Consider the following 20,787-nt stretch of genomic DNA (forward strand, 5'->3'; position numbering starts at 1 on the left):
AAGTTATGACAGTATACTACTGTATTTCTTTTGTTTATAAAATCTGGTTTGAAGTAGCCTTAGAATTCATCTGTACATTTTTTCCTTCCTCCTATTATTGCAACAATTTGCACTTTTGAAAACAAATTATATTCACATTTGGATACATTGATGTGAGGTGGGGGAGAGAGAGCTGTTAAATAAAATGAATTTCGTAACATGAGAACATCTCTCTATGCATTTGCTTACATGATAACTTGCAATGTATTTTCATGGAGGACAGTTTTTTAAAAATACTAATTTCTAACATAAATTTCTGTTTTTCTAAAATATATGCCATTCATGTTTTCAGTTGGAAGCAAGAATTGGATAAGACTTCTCAGGCGTCTGCACAATCCCTAATGGCCCCCAGATCTGCCAAGGAGACCTTCAGGATAAACCCAAATGTAGCAGCAAATTTGTGAGTTTCTTTTCTTTTTACTTAGAGAAAAAAGGGGAATGTGATATTTCCTTATAGATCTCCAAAATATGTCCCATTTTTAGAGTAAATTATAAATGAAAACTAAAACTTAAGACAATTTAGGTTTGGCTTAGGGTTTTTCCAAGAACCTAATAATAAATCACAAGAAATGCTGGTAAATTATCAATGAAAAGTCTGCTCAACATGTAAGAGCCACAGCAGAAGACAAAGTGCTGCCATGTACTAATGCTACAGCATAAAGATAAGCAAAGGTGAAGAAGAGAGAGAGAGAGAGAGAATGATGAGATTGTTGTGACTAGCAGTAAAACAAAAGAATTTGAAAAAGAGAAAAGTAGAAAAAATTATACCCTACCTACATGCCATGGCCCCAACATTGTGTCCCTTTATAATTAAGGCCAAACTGAAATAGTGGAATTTCTTCTCTGTCCCTGATGGGTGGGCACTATTATATATTGACATCTATTTTATTTCCAGCTGAGTTTCTGGTTCAGTACCCATAAAGGTCAGCTTTCTCTATTCTGCTTCATGGCCAAGGACTGTACCTTGAACTATCTGTTCAATTGGGTCTCAAATCCATACCACAGATGCCAGGAAAGGTCAACATAAGTTTATCTTTATCGTTTTTAAAACAATAAAAATAATCATATGAATATCTGAAAGAACATCATTAACTATTTCAGTAGGTTATGAATGTATCAGGATAAAAATACATTTTAACTGCTTTATAAAATCAAGTGATTTCGGTATAATATGAACTATGTACCATATATTTTTAGCACTCGAGAGTCCCACAGGAAAATAAATCAAGATCCCAGAAGGCCAGAGGAGGTATCTGCAGGCATTTCAAACTGAAGTATGCTAGTTAGTCACTACAATTCTAAACACCAAGTCTGAAATTACTTAATTATATCAAATGCCCATCAGTCTCCTGACATAATTAACAGAATTTTAAAGTTAACAATGAGTTTTTGTATCTGTAGCATCTGAGTGACTAAAACTATAAGAGAGTATTAAAGAATATTATTTAAAACTAATCTGCAAAAAAATAAGGTTTATAAATAACTCTTAACCTGGAATATATAGAAAGGATGATATTACATACCAAGCTACAGTAAGACTCGGAAACATTTTTAAAGGCAATCCTTTTTTGATGACCTATTTCGATTCAGTTTTACACATAATCAACTATATATATACACACATATATATATACATATATACGTATATATACATATACATATATATGTAAGTTCCCATTTCCTGAAGTATGAAATAGAAAAAATTGCTAATATTTTCATATTTTCTTTCAGAGGTGGAAAAATTGACACTCATATTGATATAATTAGTCAGAAAAGAAGACCTTAAAGTGTGTATAAAGAATTGATTATTCTTTATGTAGGAGATAATCATAATTATTCCTAGATGTTTCATTTATGATTCACTTCGCTGAACACTGTCTTTCCTCCACTAAAAATTCTTATAGCATCAGTTTTTAAAATCAATCAGAAATCACTCAAGAAAACATTTTCTCTGAAGTAGAAAAAATCTCTTTGAAGAAAGATCTTACTATTTTATGGTATTCTGGTCTTCGGTGTGCAGGGCGAGACATAGTGCTTGATAGATGAAGAATATGATCTTCAATTTCTCTTCTTTTGCCTGTTTCTTAGAGGTGTATCAGTCCATGTCTTTTTGTTTTGTTTTTGTAAGCTCTTCCTCGCTTTGAGACAGGAGTGCTGCTTCTGCACTCTGCTGCTTTTGCTCTTTGCTGAGCTGAAGAGGGAAAAAACCCATGAACAACAGGATTGTCTTATAGCCACGTAACTTGCCATGGATCAAATAACTGCTTCATTTGTAAGGATGAATTGTAATCTAGAGCCATAAAAGCTGATAATGTGAAGTCAGACCTGAAGCACTGAGACTCAAAAAATTCTTTAGCCCAAGGGAGTTCAAGAGTGGTGTTTTGTTCTCAGGCCAAGACATTGTTTTAAAATCAGAAACAGAAACCTTCGCAATCCAAGATAGATCTAAATGTTAGCATTATTCAGTCTTGGATTGATTGTTGCAAGAATTAGAGAAACAAGATCAGCAATCTGTAGGTAATAAATCCTGAGTTAAAACCTGATCCCTCAACTACACCAATGGTTATCACACTGTCCCCAAAACCATAGATCCCTATCTTGTGTGATTACAGTATTCAAATATATCTGGTAACTTTTTTGCTTTTCATTAGCAGCAATCAACAACATTAAGGAGTGATAGAATGGGCAATATTTTCTTACAAAACTGTTGTTCAAAATGGGCGCTCTACAATATCATAATGTATAATGATTCTGATAGAGAAAGTAAGCCCTTAGCTTTCTTTTGAGAGTTCCTGAGACGTAAGCTATTGAAGGCTCTCTTTATTTATGCAGAAATACTTAAAGTTCAAATAAAAAAATCCTTTCACCTTGACAACTGCAGGGTGCAGAGTAGGATCAAAATCTTTCCAGAAATGGAAGCGGAAAACTCAGTTTAGGAAAATAATTTTCTTCTACTTATAGTTTGAGTCCATTAGTCCTATTTGTTCTGGCAAATTCTTGCTATAAAGTGACAGACTCAAGAATACTTTGACGAAAAGTGTGGTGTAGTTGAAAGAACCTAGGAGGATTTAGAAGGCTCAGGCTGTTGCAGCCCTACCATTTACTGGCTGTGTGGCATTGGGCAAGCCATTTTATTGCTCTATGGCTCAGTTTCCACATTTGCAAAATGGCAACAATATCACTCACCTCACAGAATAATTGTGAGAACCAAAGAGACGAGGTGTACCGTAAAACACATTAAAATGCACCATATAATAACTAGTTACTATAGGTTATTCTTGTGGTTGGATAAATTGAATGGAATTCTACAATACCTAAGGCATTTCCATCACTGCATATGTTCTATGACACTATGATCTCAGGAAAATTAATTTCACTTAGTTGTGGGGTATGGGGTGGAGAGTTTTTCAGTAGCAAATAATAACGACTTATATGTATATCAAATTTACAGTTTACAACATGGTTTTCGTTCTCTTCATCTCATTTTAATTCAGATACAATCTGTGAAATAGTACTGTAATCATGGCCATTTTACAGGATAAGAATCTAAAAGTAGAGAGGTTGAGAAATGTATTCAAGGTTATCTGGATGTTGGCAACAAGAAGGGATTTGGGCTAAATTTGATGATTCCAAGTCAAATTTATTTTGTACCACACACACTCTAATCATGTTAGAGCAAACTATTTTAGAGGCAGACTCAAAAAGCTTACTAAGGTGCAGGGACAGCATGTTGCTGGGTCAATTTGTGGGCAATCCTAGTTCTGAGTAAGATACCCCAGAGAATAACCTAGAAAGGGCCTGTGTGCTTGCTGCGAGGTGATGGCAGTACTGGAATCAATTTCACCAAACTCTAATGGCTGTGGTATGGTCACATTAGGGCCATCGGGAGAATTCGGGATGTCATTGGATGTATTGGAAAAAGCCGGCTTTTACTTCAGACTGACATGGCTCCCCTCTGCTCCATTGACCTTCCAGTCAAGACACGAGCTTAAGGAAGGAGCAGAGCCCCTGCCAGGTGCTACTGTACAAAGCACAACCTTCACGACCACAGCTGTACTCACCATCACAGGACACTGGTTTGCTGGTTTTCAGTCTATGAAACCTACTAGTCTTCAGCAGCTCTTAGGATGCAAGTGAGCCCTGTGTTCCCCAGACTCGTTTTTTAATGTAAATGTACTCCTCCCTTAAATAGAAGAAAGCACAGAGATGATGTTTCAAGCAGGTACATGATCTATAATGTCTGCCCTGGCAGCCAACTAGGAAAGAATTATTCCAAGATAATGCATAAGCAAAGTTTTTCCTGTTTTACTAAGAGTTCTTTAGGCTTGTTAGGACTAAATTTGGAACTGGGGTTAGGAGAAAGACACATTCTTCAGTCTGGTAAAACTGCACTGCCGTCCACCAACCCAAGTAAATGGTGAATTGAGCTATGCCCCTATGCTGGTCCTTTGGGAATACATGGGCAGCAGAGTAGACACTTGGGAAGGTGCTAATAGAGGATGACATCCGCTGATCTGTCGGTTGTATGATCACCCGCAAACTATCAGAGAAGGCAAAGGTCTGAATGTCCCTAAAATTTATGTGTTTAAACTTAATGCCCATTGTGGTAGTTTTAAGAGTTGGGGCCTTTGGGGAAGTGATTAGGTCATGAAGGCTCTGCCCTTATGAATGAATTAGCACCTTATAAAAGGGCTGGAAGGAAATAGCTTAGACTTTTGTTGCTCTTCTGCTATGTGAGGATATAGCAACAAGGTGCCATCTTGGAAGCAGAGAAGAGCCCTTGCCAGAAAACAATGCCAGCACCTTGATCTTGTACTTCCCAACCTCCAGAACTGTAAAAAATAAATTTCTGGTGTTTATACTAGTCTGAAGTATTATAGCATCACAAAAGAACTAAGAAAATTGATTACTCATAAATGTAATCATTCACAGTCATTAGCAAGTTACACACTGGCACTGCAGATGAAGTGATTAGTTCTTTCAACAGTAAGCAATAGTAAAACTTGGGAATGTATCATCTACAAACTCCTTTACAGCAAGAATTTTACAATCCAATAATGTTTTCTAATCAATCTATGCTCCATCCTTTACTACATACTTCCCTGAAAGAATGGTCTACAATTTCCTTCCCCACTTCCTCACTCCCCTTATACAGATGCTCCTCAACTTGTGATAGGGTTATATCCCGACAAACCATTCAGAAGTCAGAATGCATTTAATATACCTCATGTACCGAGCAGCATAGCTTAAGCTAGCCTACCTTAACATGCTCAGAACACTTACATTAGCCTACAGTTGAGCAAAATCATCTAACAGAAAGCCTATTTCATAATAAAGTATTGAATATCTCATGTAATTTATTGAATACTGCACTGACAATAAAAAACAGAATGGTTGTGTGCATGTTTGATGTAGGGTTTCTCCTGAATGTGTATTGCCTTCACACAATTGTAAGGTGGGGACCATCTGTACTTTAATTAAGTTCATTTTTAAATATAAAATTTTAAACATAAGAAGGCCGGGCATGGTGGTTCACGTCTGTAATCCCAACACTTTGGGAGACCGAGGTCGGTGGATCACCTGAGGTCAGGAGTTCGAGACCACCCTGGCCAACATGGCGAAACCCCATCTCTACTAAAAATACAAAAAAATTAGCCAGGTGTGGTGGAGGGCACCTGTAATCCTAGCTGCTTGGAAGGCTGAGGCAAGAGAATCGCTTGAACCTGGGAGGTGGAGGTTGCAGTAGCCGAGATGGTGCCACTGCACTCCATCCTGGGTGACAGAGTGAGACTCCGTCTCAAAATGTACATATATGTAAAAAATAAAAATAAAAGTATAAGCCTAAGGAAAGATGTGGCATTTACTATTGAGCTTTACTGAACATGTCACTATATACACTTCAGGCTTTGCTTTTTTAAATTTTTGTGTTGATACATGATATTTATGAGGTACATGGATAGAATATACAATGATCAAGTTAGGGCATTTAGCGTATCCATCATCTTGAGTATTTATCATTTGTATGTGTTGAGAACATTTCAAGACCTCTTTTCTAGCTGTTTTGAAATGTAAATACATTATATATTATTTATATATATAAAACTCTCAGACAAAATTTGCTAAGTTTGTTCTTTGTGTATTTTATATATTTTCTGATATTTATTTGATGGATTCATTTCTGATAAAAGTATATTAAAAATATCTCTCCAGCCAGACGTGGTGGCTCACGCCTGTAATCCCAGCACTTTGGGAGGCCGAGGTAGGTGGATCACCTGAGGTCAGAAGTTTGAGACCAGCATGGCTAACATGGTGAAACCCTGTATCTACTAAAAATACAAAATTTAGCTGGGCATGGTGGTGCATGCCTGTAATCCCAGCTACTCGGTAGGCTGAGGCAGGAGAATCGCTTCAACCTGGCAGGCAGAGGTTGCAGTGAGCCGAGATCAAGCCATTGCACTCCAGACTGGACGACAAGAGCAAAACTCCATCTTAAATTATATATATATATACACACACACACATCCATAATTATAAAAATTTTTCTTTATAATTTGATCAGTTATTGCTTTATATATTTCAAAGTTACACAATCACAGACTACAAGTTGACAATTGCCAAAATTATTCCTTGTGACACTTTTTAGTTAAGTTTTGCCTTCTATTAATATTATTGTTCCCATTGATATATATTTCAGTACCTTTATTTTCAAGCATTGTGTGTGGTATAGTTTTGAGAGTGTCACTCGTAAGCAGCATGACTCTATTTTTCAGTGACTTTGTAGGTAAAGTTTAATCTAGTTCTGGAATAGTGGTTAAAAGCATGTGTTAGACCACCTGAGTCCCAGTCCTGGCACTTCCGCTCATCTGTGTGTGATGGGCAGAAGTGCCAGGGTAATTTTCCTGGGTAATCTCTCCACACCTTAGTCCTCTCATCTATAAAAACATTGAGGATAATATTAGTATCTCATCATAGGGTTATTGTAGGAATTAAATAACATAAAGTTCTTAGAGCAGTGCCTAGTGTTTCAACTGTTAGCTGTTGAAAAAAATTTTTTGTTGTGATTATTGATGTATTTAGTCCCATTTCTACCATTATTTTCTGTTTTCTCTTTACCATCCTCTTTCCCTTGTTTACTCTCTCCTTTCCTGTCAATATTCTCTTTGTATTTCCTCTTTTTTGAATGATCTATGCGTTGGATTTCTATTCTTTTAATGATTACACTTACACGCCTGAAGCCACCAAATAAATCAATATAATTAACATTTCCATCATCCCTGTCCTAGTTGTATTTTCTCAGATTCTGTATTTGTCTATTTGGCATCCATTAATTACTAGGTCAAATAATGGCCAAGTTGCTTACATCTCCCCTGTGATCAGAGACCATACTCTGAACCATTTCCTTATCTAATTCTCATACACCAAGCCAATATTTACCCTCCCCTAAGTAAACTATGGCCAGGTCGTGGGCGCGTAGGGCTAACCTCTGTGCCCCAAGGCCAATCAGAATTGTTTAAGCTAGCCAACCCTAAGTGTTTTCCCTGCCCTGCCTTGCCTTTTCCACAGAGTACCCAATAAAGGCTCTAGTTAGGCTTTCCCTGCCTCCTTCTGTCCCCTGACCAAACCTGATGCACCCCCGTGACCTTATGTAGCAATAAATTATTTAAATGGCATTGGCCTCTTTGTGTTGTCACTCAGTCACCTCTCTAAATTAAAATTCCGTGGCACAAGTTGATATAACCCCAGAATTACAAAGGGATATTTCTCATATTCCTTTGTAATCCCTCTCTTCTTATCCCTACTTTCAGACTTCCTAGGCAAGCACTGGTCTGTTTTCTGTCGGTATAGATTAATTTACATTTCCTAGAATTTTACATTAAAAGAATCATACATTATATACTCCTTTTCCTGAATTATTTCATCCAGAAAATTATTTCTGAATTCATTCAAGTTATTGTATTAATATATATTAGGTTGGTGCAAATGTAATAGTGGTTTTTGCCATTACTTCAATTGTTTTATCCTTTTTTTTGCTGAGTAGTATTCCATTGTATGAATGTATAATACTTTGTTGATTCATTCCTTTGTTGATGAACATTTGGGTTGTTTCCAGCTTTTGGCTATTCTAAATAGGGTTGCTATGGACATTCATGTGCAAGTTTTCATGTGGACATGTGCTTTCATTTCTCTTGTGTAAGTAACTAGGAGACACATGCTTATGTTATATGGCAGATGTATGGCTACCTTTTAAATAAAATAACAGTTTTCCAAAGTGGTTACTCCATTTCACATTCCCACCATCAGTGTATGAGAATTTCAGTTGCTCTGCCTCCTTGCCAACATTTGGTATGGCTAGTCTTTATTTTAGACATTTTAGTAGATATGTAGTGACATCTTATTATAATAATATATAGCTTTAGTTGTATATTTTGAAATAAAAATTAGTTATTTCTGAATTGAATGGACTTTTAAAAGATTATACTTGTGCCCATCATTATTTTTTGCTCCTGTGTCTTTCCTTGGGGCTCATTTTCCTTTTTGCTGTAATATATCCTTTAGTAATCCTCCTAATGAGGTTCTGTGGATGGTAAATTCCCTTAGCCTTGATGTGTCTTTATTTTGCTCTATCTTGAATGATAGTTTGGCTGGTACTAAGCACTCTGAAGATAATATCTTCTGGTCTTTATTGTTATTGATGAGAAGTCTGCTGTCAGTCATTGCCATTCTTTTGTAGATTATCTGTTTTTTTCTTTCTGGTAGTTTTAAAGAGTATCTATTTTTTCACATTCTGCAGTTTTATTCTGTGTTTAGTTGTGCGTTTATTTTTCTTTATATTGCTCAGAATTACCAACATTCTTCAGATATAAGAACTTTTCTTTGATTCTGCAAAGTTCTGTTATTTCTTCTTCAAATATTGCCTGTCTATTCCTTCCTTTTTTCTTCCAGAACTCCTACTAGACAGATTGTGTAGTTGCTTAACTGTTTTCAAAAATAATTATTTTATTTCTTTGTCTGTACTGCATTTTGGGTGAATTTCTCAGTACTACATTTCCTTTCACTAATTATGTATTTAACCATGTCCAGTTAAAAGTTTATTTGAGAAGAGAAAATGTGTATCATATTCACTTTTTATAAGCCCAGTCAAGCCTAGTTCAGTGCCCTTTATATAGAAATTCTATAATAAATATTTACTGGTTAAATACACACAGAAAACATCTTACTTTTTGTTTATATAGATATATAACTTTATTAAAAACCAAATATCGGCCGGGCGAGGTGTCTCACACCTGTAATCCCAGCATTTTGGGAGGCCGAGGCGGGCGGATCACGAGGTCAGGAGATCGAGACCATCCTGGCTTACACGGTGAAACCCCGTCTCTACTAAAAATACAAAAAATTAGCCGGGCGTGGTGGCGGGTGCCTGTAGTCCCAGCTACTCACGAGGCTGAGGCAGGAGAATGGCGTGAACCCGGGAGGCGGAGCTTGCAGTGAGCCGAGATCGCGCCACTGCACTCCAGCCTGGGAGACAGAGCGAGACTCCGTCTCAAAAACAACAACAACAACAACAAAACAAATATCACATTTTCATATAACAAAAAGATACATGTAAACAAATCTGCAACTTAAATTTTTAAGCAGCATATAGCAATATTCTGTCAATGCAAGCAGATTTAAAATTTTTATGCAAAGTTAGAATATTTTGTTGTGATTTGGCTTTAGGGGCATCTAGCCTTGTTCTTTCCTTTGGGAAATCTTTTGAGCTCTTCTAGCAGAACCCTTAGGAACATTCCAGCCAGCCCTAAATTTTGGATTGCTCTAGTATTTAATAATTTCCATTATTCATTTTATTATAATTTTATGGTGACGAGATTCTAGTCTAGTACAAGGTTAAGAATGTCTCTGTTTTGCTTTCAATGCTCTATTTGCTGGTGCTCAGCATTTTGTGTCATACAAAGCAGCACATAGAAAGATGGAGGCAGTCTGCTTTCTAAGCAAGCCACCCTCCTTTTATTATAGTTAAAAAAAAGAAATTCCCCCCTTCACTCATACCTAAAGGAGCTCTCCCTCAATTTCTTTCAGCTGTAATCAATCTGAGCTCAGGGTTTTCAAAGTACACAAGGAAAGATGCTAGAATCCTTTAAACATGTAAGGATGTTGGATCACTTGACACAACCAGTTAAACCAGTAAGATCCCATAAAATGGTTATAGCTGGTGGAGTCTAATGATCAGAAAGGGCCACAAGCTGATTTGTGTAAGAGCTTCCCAAGATGTGCCCAACTCTCAACAATATTGTGTCTTCTCTGCAGAGAAATGGAATATTTATCAATTCTTTAATTGCAGCCTTGACTATTGGTGGGCAACAACTCTTCTCCTCTTCTACATTCAGCTGTCCTTGTCAGGTTGGAAAAAATTTCTATTATGGTTCTGCTTTTCTTGTCATTCCTGCCTTGATCCTTCTCGTTGCTGGCTTTGCTCTGAGAAGCCAAATGTGGACAATTACCGGTGAATACTGCTGCAGCTGTGCCCCTCCACACAGGAGAATCAGCCCCCTAGAGTGCAAGCTGGCTTGCCTTAGGTTCTTCAGCATCACTGGGAGGGCAGTTATTGCTCCTTTAACTTGGCTGGCGGTGACCCTGCTGACAGGCACGTACTATGAATGTGCAGCAAGTGAATTTGCATCTGTGGACCATTACCCAATGTTTGATAATGTCAGTGTCAGCAAACGAGAAGAGATCCTAGCTGGGTTTCCATGTTGCAGATCAGCTCCTTCTGACGTGATCCTAGTAAGAGATGAAATAGCTCTTCTGCACAGATACCAGTCACAGGTAAGTTTTTAGAATTTTTTTCCCTCTGTTATGTTATCCTATAGAACTACAGTCAATGGAAACATTTCAGATTCCTACTGCTTCTTATATTCTCTGATTATAGAACACAATACTAGATGCTGTTCATCAAAGTGAGTTCTACTGAGCAAATATATATAGTTAGGATGTTGGGCTTTGGAGTCAGCAGAACTGAGTTTTAGTCTTGCTTTGCCACTTATTAACCTGCAAAACCTTGAGTAAAATGGGGATATTAATGGCACCTACCACATGGGGCTGCTGTGGGGAATAAATTACCAATATATCTGGAGTGTTTAATATGATTTCTAGAATCTATATTAAGAACAATAGATTTTAGATATTGTTATGAATATTATTGCTATATTAGTAAATCCCATTTTCTGTATATATATATTCTTAAATATGCATTCTTATATATTACTATCTCATCTAAAATTATAAGAAGCTTAATTATGATGAAAAATAACTCCAGTTATGATTCTAAATTTGGTGTCTATGGATAGGTTTATGTCAGAAAGTGAGGTGGGGTGGGAAGAAAGCCTGAACCCTACTACATTTATAGGTTGAATTTTAAAAGTGCTATTGTGCATTTTGTCAGTAGAAAGAGTGACACTGCTGTCATCAATTTCTCCAAGGGATCTGAGGAAAAAACACATTTTGAAATCATCGTCATATAGTAAAAACATGGCTTTTTAAAACTACTTATTGCAAAGGCATGCATATTTTTTGACTGGTAACCTTAGAGTTATTACATTTCAGAAATGCTAAAGTTATTTAGTTGGGAAAAGCTACTATCAAGACACAGAATATCAAGTTATTGCAATATGGCCCAGTTTTTAAAAAGTTAGAAATACCATTAGATATGCTCTGTCTTAACTTTTTAAATACTAGCCCTAATGCTCAGAGGAGCTATGTAAAAATATGTGAAAATTCAAAAAATCAATAGAAAAATTATAACTTAAAATAATTTTCTTGCTTAAGAAAAGCTAAAATGTAACACACATTGGTAAGATTTTCTTAAAGTCAAAACAAAATGTGTTATTAAACGCATACACAGATTTCTGTGAAAAGACAGTTTTACAGTTCTGAGTACCATTGCCAGTAGATTGTTTGGTTTTGTGACAACAAAGCTTACATTTATTGATGTACTTATCACATACTGTATAAATATTTCATATCTTAATTCTAGTCCTGATAATATTGAGAGACTGATATTACTACCCCATTTTACAGATAAGTAAATCAAAGCTCAAAAAGTTTATGTAACTTGTATAATTCAGGGCTAATAAACTGGATCAAGATATCCCAAGATCATGCTATTTCCATTTCACTAGGCCATCTTCTGTGACTGTCTCAATCACATTTCAAGAATATACATTATTTTTCAGTTAGATTTTTGTGAATTGACCACAAAATCACCTTGAATTCAAATCTTTTCTTTGCCCATGCCCTATTCTAAAATATCTTCCTGACATTAACTTCACTCCATGTCAATCTGCCTTCTAGATATATGCCAAAAATATCTTTCTAAGTGCAAATTGAATGATGAGATCCCTTCCCTACTGCATATAAAGCCCTTCAGTGATTTTCTACTAGCCTAAGAACAAACCCACTTTCTTGGCATAACATGCAAGGCTTCAACATCTGGCCCTTGACCACTTTTACATGACTCCTATGAGCATGTGAGTCCAAATGTCTTGAGGTTCTGCCAACTATTCATGCTATTTTCCTTTACCTTCTTAGAACTCTCTTTACCTTCTTGCATTTGATGAACTTCTTTTTAATAATTTAGGCTTTTGCATTATCTCCTCTGGGAAGTATTCCCTGATACTCCTTTCCCTTAAGTGAGTTCATTCCATTGTGCTTCCTCGGGTGCTCTGATTACTCATATCAAAAACTATCCCATTGTACCATATTTCTTGGATTGCTCATTTGTCTCCTTTTTTAGGCTTAAAAATTATAGAGAAAATGAATGCATCTTTAATTATTCACATCTGAGTTCCCCATAACCAAGCACATGTATTACACATGGGGGAAGGTCAACCTGGAGCTCAGTAAATGATTGTTTATAGGTTAATGGGCATCTGGGATGGCTTTTCCTCCGCCATGCTGGCCTCTGTTTAGTTAAATGGTAATAAATACCACTTTGTAGGTTTTAGCCTCCGTAGAGTACAACTATCCCACTGTGCACACACTGGAAACTTCAGGCCTGTTGGTAAATCACAAGATGCAGAAGAGGTCTTCACTACCCAAACTGTGGCTGCATACTGCTAGCGTCCCTAAATATGTGGAACTTACCTCTCTCACTTTACATAAGAAGTGCAAAATATTGAAAACAGTAAAATGAAAAGAAAAAAAGGATTCTAAGAATAGCAAACAGCCATTTGAGTCAATCTTTAAAAGCCGACACTAAATAGTCTCAAAAACTAGTTCATTTTCCTTTTAAAGTATGTTTCAAAGACACATAATGAAACTGGTCAGCAAATGATTATTTGAGGACAAGGGAAATGAAAAGGAAAACAATATGTTACTACATGGCACAGTGACTATGCTATTCATTTATTTTTAATCTTTTTTTTTTTTTTTTTTTGAGATGGAGTCTCTCTCTGTCACCTGAGCATTATTATGGCATGATCTGGGTTCAGCGCAACTTCTGCCTTCTGGGTTCAAGAAGTTCTCGTGCCTCAGCCTCCCGAGTAGCTAGAATTACAGGCATGTGCCACCATGCCCGACTAATTTTTGTATTTTTAGTAGAGATAGGGTTTCACCATGTTGGCCAGGCTATTCTCAAACTCCTGGCCTCAAATGATCTGCCTGCCTGACCTCCCAAAGTACTGAGATTACAAGTATGAGCCACCACACCCAGCCAACTATGCTATTTATAATACATTTAGAAACATGAGTCTCTTCACTGACTTGCTTTTTAGCTGCAAAAGATAAGAGGAAAGTGCAATTCAGGAAGAAATATCAATGAACACCTGTTGGTACATCATTGAAGATGCCTTAGAAGGTTACTATTATTATGTATCATATCATTTTCATCACCATCATTATCAAATACTTATTAAACACCCAAAGAATGCATAGGCCTGTAACTGATAGTTGAGAAGTAAGGTTGAACTAAAAGCAAAGAAAGGTATGTATCATATGTAAGGTTAATTGGTGGGTTATAGCATCTGTCACTTCAAGGACATTACTTAGAATCCATTCCAAGTTAACTGGTCAAATTTCTTTGTAACTCAAAAATGAAGTTGAAATGGCTGGGCCTATGCCCTCCATCAGACCTATTTCCAAATCATATCATTAGCACGTTGTTGATATACTAAAGATGGGAAAAGCAAATTTTATGTCCATATTTTAGTTCTTAGGTTTGTAGGAATCCCCCCTCCCATGGCTGTTGCTTGAATATTTGATGTATTGATACTTCCTGTTTTTCTTTTTAATAATGATGTGAAGATGCTGGGTTGGATTTTGATCACCTTGGCAACCATCGCTGCCTTAGTCTCCTGCTGTGTGGCAAAGTGCTGCTCTCCCCTCACCTCTCTGCAACATTGCTACTGGACCAGCCACCTCCAGAATGAGAGAGAACTCTTTGAACAAGCAGCAGAGCAGCACTCTCGGCTCCTCATGATGCATCGCATAAAGAAGCTATTTGGCTTCATTCCCGGGAGTGAAGACGTCAAACACATCCGCATTCCTTCTTGTCAGGACTGGAAAGATATTTCAGTACCCACTCTTTTATGCATGGGTGATGACTTGCAAGGTCACTATAGCTTCCTTGGAAATAGGGTGGATGAGGATAATGAGGAAGACAGATCAAGAGGTATTGAATTAAAACCTTGATTACAGCACCTTTCATGAGTCAGGTTGCTTAGCAGATACTTGGCTTTTATGATCAGGCCATTTCAATGTAATCTCTTCATCTTTTTCTTTCTCTCTGATATTTGTTTACGTAAGTCCATCTCAAATATTATTTCTAAAATCAATCTATTAGATAATTGTGCCAATCTCTCATTTTGAAATTTTGCCAATGGTCTGGTAATGCCTAGAGTGGAATGTGAAGTCACATGGAAATTTGCATCTTAGTTCTGTTACTTAGTAGCTGTGTGAAAATTAATATTTCTGAGTGCCATTTTGTCATCTGCACATTGTAGCTACCTCCTAGAGCTATTATGAGAATTAAACATGATAATACAAAGTGTTTAGCACAGTGTCTTTCATAAAAATAGATGCTAATGAATGTTACTTTCTCTCTTTCTCTTTTGCATTCCATGTCTTCTATTCACCATTTTCCCTGCCTCTATTTTCTGGTTTTATCAGTTTCTACCTTTATATAATATCCAGAACTTTTCACAGCCTCCCCCTCTTTCTTCAGACCTAAATATCTGACCTTTTGGGAAGCAGGACAGAAACCTCTTTCTAATCCAGTAACATGTGAGGGAGAAGCCCATGCAGGAAGCTCTTGAGTTACTGTACTATAACCTGGGGACAATGATATATTATTGTATCATTATTAGTATCATGTTATTTGTAGCACCTCCATACTAGGAGCATTTTTATGGCCACTACATATAAAGTTTCTTCTAGAAAGCTTCTCCACTGTGCTCTACTCCAGAGATACCATTTGTACCTTTTCATTACCAAATTGCACCTTTGCACTCAAAATCCATTTGTGAAACCAAAACTGCAGTCTGTACTTGTATATCCATTATCTGTAACTACAAAAGAGGATAATTCCTGCTTGGTGTTGCTCTGCCTGGCTTTACTAAATGCAGCCTACAGTATCTGGACAATTTTCTAATTTATCTAGATTATTTCTGTGATATATAGTGACTCGTGCCTGATTTTTGCTACGTTCACTGAAGCAACTTGCTCATTAGCAAAAATAAGTTGTCTGAGGGCATTCTGTCTATTTATTTCTTCAGTCAAAACAATGCTTACTGGACAGTGGACCAACTGCCAATAGTCAATCCAATTTTCAAGATTCACTTTCAAGGAGACCAAGGAACTTGACTATACTATCTAAAATGCAATCAATTACTTGGTAATCTACTTTTACACAATTATGGAAGGTTTTATTTTCTATAAAGTTCTGGGTCCTTGAACTTAATAGGAAGAAGCAGAAAATGAATTTTTAAGAAATCAAAATGTTTTCAGGTTTTGTTTTGTCCTTCAATAAGAGACTGCATATTGTAGCTCTTTGCTGGGACAGGAGAACTGTCCTGCCCTCACCATTACTCATCTGTCATTTGACCTTGGACAAATCAGTCCATCTCTCTGGACCCTGGATTTTTTTCATCTATACAATAAAAGGGATGATAATATTTTACCTCTTGGAAGAAAATAACTGAACTAAATAACTGCTTAAGGTCTCTTTTACATCAAGTACGATTTTTATGTTTATGTTTATATATATATACAGGTCAATATGCATACATCTTTCTGAAATGGTAGTAGACCCACGTTGCTTCTCTTGGAAGGAAAATGTCCCCAACTCTGAATCTGAGCTTTCTCTGAAAACATTTACTGGCATTCCACTTTTAAAAGAATGTAAATGTACTGATCTTTTTCAAGTCATCAAGGAAAGCCATTCCAGTTTGTCTACTAACTGTACACTCAGTACTGATATGACATTACATGAATGATGTTAAAAATACAAATAGAAGTATGTTGTGGAAGGCAACTAGGGTTCTAGTTCCACACTGATACAAATGAACTGTGTAAATATGGAATGTCACATCCATTTTGTTCCCTAAGGTCTGCTCCAGTTCTAAAATTCTGTTCCTATATAACTGATAATTTTTTATATTCCTCTGTATTGGAACATACTAGTTAAATGAACACTTTCAACCATGCTCAGAATTAGTTTATTAGTTGTCAGGAACTATACCACAGTAAAGACTCTTCAATAAGATTTTCGGTTAACAACAAAATCAAAGAATATTTGAAGTTATAGCATTACATCATCAGAAAGATTAATAGTTGTTTATACCCTAATACCAGGAAACTATTTCCACTAGCTTCTGAAGCCCTTTCTACATCAAACTCTTTTAGTGTATGATGTAAAAATTTTATATTTTGAGCCAGTTAATCATGATCTTCCCCTATAACTTTCTGGCAAAGGATTCTAAGTATTCGTTGGCTCTTCTACATGGCTTCAGAGTGATTTATAGCATCTATGTGAACATTTAAAAGGTAGTACACACCCCTGGGATTTCATCTTACAGTACATTATCTATCTCAGATCAAATAAATGGAATTTTTAGTATTTTTTGGGGGGGGGTGCTATGGTCTATAGCATTTTTTTTTTCCACAGCTAGTTAAATGAAACTTTTTCATTAAGAACATGGTACTCCCTCCCCTTTATGCTTAATGGATTTATGTAATTATAAAACATATAATTAAAGTCAATTATGTGCTAATACTACTTTATATTTTGCTACCAAATGCTTTTGGCTACCACATCAAACCCTGGAGCTTGACATATATAAACCTGCTCCTTTCTTAATTTCATTAGCTCCTCCACGGTCCCATCATGACCTAAGTTGCCACCTTCCCAGGAGACAAATACAAACCAATGTGTAAATGTGTTTTACTCAGCTTTCTTTATGTTTTCCAAAGCTGAATTGTAGAACCGCATTTATACTCTGTCCTTCTCTGTGTCTCTTTTCTCTGTTCTCAGTCTTCCATTCATTTTTTTGTAGAAATTCTAATGCATGATTGTAATAAACAACAGTGAGATTTTGCTAGTTGTTTTCTTGCATTTGGTTTGTATCACAAAGGGACATCACATTAATCCTATAAAAGTTTGAAGTATCATGGCCAACCAAAGGCCTTCTGAATGCAAGACTAGGTAGATATTTGCTATCTTGAAAACATAAGGTGTGGAGATACAACTTTAACTTCTAAATAGAGTCTACAGAAATTTAGTACCAGTCAATAAAGAACAGATACTGGCAGGCTGAAGAGCGTAGACTGCTACGCAACTGGCTTCTTGAGCTGGGGGGCGTAAATCCATAAATGTGACATCTGGACCGAAGAGCAATAAATGGTATTTCCAGCTGCAGTAACAACCAAGTATGATGAAGCTTCTGTAATTTCAGTATACCAGAACTTCAGGAACAAAACAAAACGCATGGATTTCAAGTATGGTTTCCTCTGCTGCCACCCAGTGGTCAAAACAAGTGTCTGCACCCATATGTGGTGACAGTAGTAGTAGCAAAAACAAGTAGTGCTCCCTGTATGCCAGTAACTTTTAACAAATTATCCTAGTTACACCTTTGGACACGTGACAAATAGTCACCCATTAGAAAGTAACTTGCTGAAATGATATTAAATAACATTAATTCTTTATTAATTCACTGAGTAACTGAGATACAGAGAAGTAATTGAGATACAGAGAAATCAAGCAATGTGCTAAGGGTCACGTAAGGGTTGAAGCCAGAATCCACCCCTGGACCCTGCACTCTGCAGCACTGTGCTGGAATACAGCAATGAGGTACGTTATCAATCTTCCAAGGCCTTGTAGGTGTTAGGAGGATATCCCTAATACTTCTGTCGATGAATAACTGAAACATCCTGGGCTCTGACCGTGTGTTGCCATATCACGTAAGTCGCTCTCTTTCCACCTAAATCATACCTGCATACATCAGGGCCCACTTTCAAGGCACTATGCTTCTTAGCAAAGTGACCTGTCCACTCTCACTGGGGCATAACATTGGACCTGATCTCCCCAACAGCCAGTGGCACTGATTCTATTAGCCGTAGACTAACAACAAACCTGCTCTGGAGTATCAGGTGTTCTCTTTCTCATGCATGGCATGGGCATGGCACTACTGTAATCTGTCCATTTATTTTCAGTAGGCCATAGTTATGAAGTGTCAAAACAGGGATCAGGAAAACACCATCTCCTATCATTTATGTTGTCTTGCACAAGCCAGCCTCTCTGGGACTTCAATTTTCCCCTCCACGAGAAAGGAGAGGGTGGTTAAATTGCAAAGGTGGTTGATTAAACCATTTTGAATCACAGACCCCCTTGACGAGCCATTCTGGGGAAGCTGTTTTGAGGACATATCCAGTACATACACATAGACACCAGCTCACATACCTCAGAGTTCTCAATACCGTGGTAGGCTAAATAATGGCTCCCTGAGGATGTCCATATGCTTATCCCTGGAACCTGTGAATGTGACTCAATATGGCAAAAGAGACTTTGCAGATAGATCAAGGTAAGGATTTTGAGATGTGAAGATACAATCCTGGATTTTCTAGGTGGGCCCAATGTAATCACAAGGGTGCTTATAAAAGGACTGTAGGAGGAATCCGAGTCAGAGAGAAGGCAAAGTGACAACAGAAAAAGAGTGTCAAAAAATGTCGGAGTTACGCAGCTTGAGAAAGACTCTATCAGCCATTGCTGGCTTTGAAGATAAGGGGGTCATGAGCTAAAGAATGTGGGCAGTCCCTAGAAACTGGAAAAAGCCAGGAAATGGACTCTCTCCAAGAGCCTCCAGAAGGAACACAGCTCTGCTGACACTGCTTTTAGCCTGCTCAGAGCTGTGTCTGACCTGTGCCAGAAAAGTAGTAACTACATACTGTTCTTTTAGTTACAGAACTATAAAATAATACATTTGCAGTGTTTTAAACCACTAAATTTGTGGTAATTTGTTACAGTGGCAAAAGGAAGCTAATATACAAGCCAATACACTTCAGGAGCTTATGAGCCCACAAGCCTGTTGAATGAGACTCCCTGGATTAAGACCTCTAGGTCATTTCTAACACAAGCATCCTGATTCTATATGTGCTGACACTCTGCCTTGGGCAAAACTGTTGCTCCTGGAAAACAAATATATCTATAATATAATATTTTATGAATAAAATACAATGTGCTCTAATATTTTACAGTGTGCTAAAGTGCAGAAAGAGCTGAATATAAACTTCATAGGCATTTGTGGATGTTTTACCTTAAGCTGCAAATAAACATTTAAATATATTTTTCTTCTGTAGTTGCCAGTTAGTGGCATCAACAGAACTAGTTACTATAAATTATTTCATAATGTAGACATATGCTAGCATTTCAAATGTGAGAAAGCAAATGTGAAAGCACAATCAATCAATCTCTGGATCTACATGGTGTTTTATTGATTGCACAAATTTCATAAGTTGATAATAGGTGACCTATTATTGATAAGTTTATGCCCGCCATCATTCTTTCATGTTGAAATAACTTGAATTTGGAAAAGCTGCCTACAAAATAAGCATCTTTAGTCCAATGATGATTTAATAGATCCTATGCTGTCCTGTGAGACAGGTTTATATTTCATGGGGAAGATAATGCAAAAAGCAAAATTCATCCAAGTTATTACTGGCAGAGCTAGAATAATAATTTAATATGCGATTCAGTACTGCGCGCCATCAGGGAGCCTGATGTTTTGAGCTCCTTCTGGGAAATTGTCTGGGGCTCATTGGCATGGGGTGCCCTGAGCCAGACCAGACTGCGGGGACCCGTTTCTTCCCTTCCCCACATCCCTACACTCTTTGACCCTCTTCCCACAGCATGGCATGCCGTGGTGTTCTAGCTGGAAGTGCCAGCTCCCACCTGCAGCCCCGGAGCCGGCGAGGTGGTGGCAGCAGCAGGTCCTTTCCTTGGTGTGCTGCTGCACTGGGCCCAGGGTGGTCTCCACGGTGTGCCGCGGATCAGGCTGTCCTCTGGGGTGGTGTGTCTACTACCAGTTCTCTGATGGCTTTTGAGGGGCCTTACAGATTGCTGTCCCTTTCTGGCTTCAGATCAGTGTTGTGAATCTGTGCTCTCTTGGGCTGGTCAAGGACATTCCCTGCACTGGAATGGAACTGCTTATCTGGCACCACCCTTAGGACCTTCTCCCTTCTTCCCACTTCGTGGCCAAGTGT

General features: G+C 37.4%; 2 protein-coding genes across 3 annotated transcripts in view; one reads left to right on the forward strand and one right to left on the reverse strand.

The window, feature by feature from the left end:
* Positions 1–2,069, reverse strand: part of TRAPPC3L (trafficking protein particle complex subunit 3L) — a 51,840-nt gene extending 49,771 nt beyond the window's left edge. Inside the window, exon 1 of the mRNA XM_003827569.5 lies at positions 2,028–2,069. Within this exon, the coding sequence (XP_003827617.2) occupies positions 2,028–2,069 (42 nt within the window). The remainder of the gene's footprint in view (positions 1–2,027) is intronic.
* Positions 381–17,630, forward strand: CALHM4 (calcium homeostasis modulator family member 4). Of its 2 annotated transcripts, XM_003827571.6 has the most exons (3): positions 381–439; positions 10,797–10,863; positions 14,338–17,630. In XM_003827571.6, exons 1-3 carry the CDS (start codon positions 381–383, stop codon positions 14,722–14,724), a joined length of 513 nt encoding a protein of 170 aa, XP_003827619.1. In that variant the 3' UTR covers positions 14,725–17,630. The 2 variants fall into 2 exon arrangements, with proteins under 2 accessions (XP_003827619.1, XP_008951155.4); XM_008952907.5 differs by lacking the exon at positions 381–439 and having other exon boundaries at positions 9,406–10,863.
* The last annotated feature ends 3,157 nt before the right edge of the window (positions 17,631–20,787 follow it).

This window comes from Pan paniscus, chromosome 5 (assembly GCF_029289425.2).
Source record: "Pan paniscus chromosome 5, NHGRI_mPanPan1-v2.0_pri, whole genome shotgun sequence".
NCBI classification, from domain to species: Eukaryota; Metazoa; Chordata; class Mammalia; order Primates; family Hominidae; genus Pan; species Pan paniscus.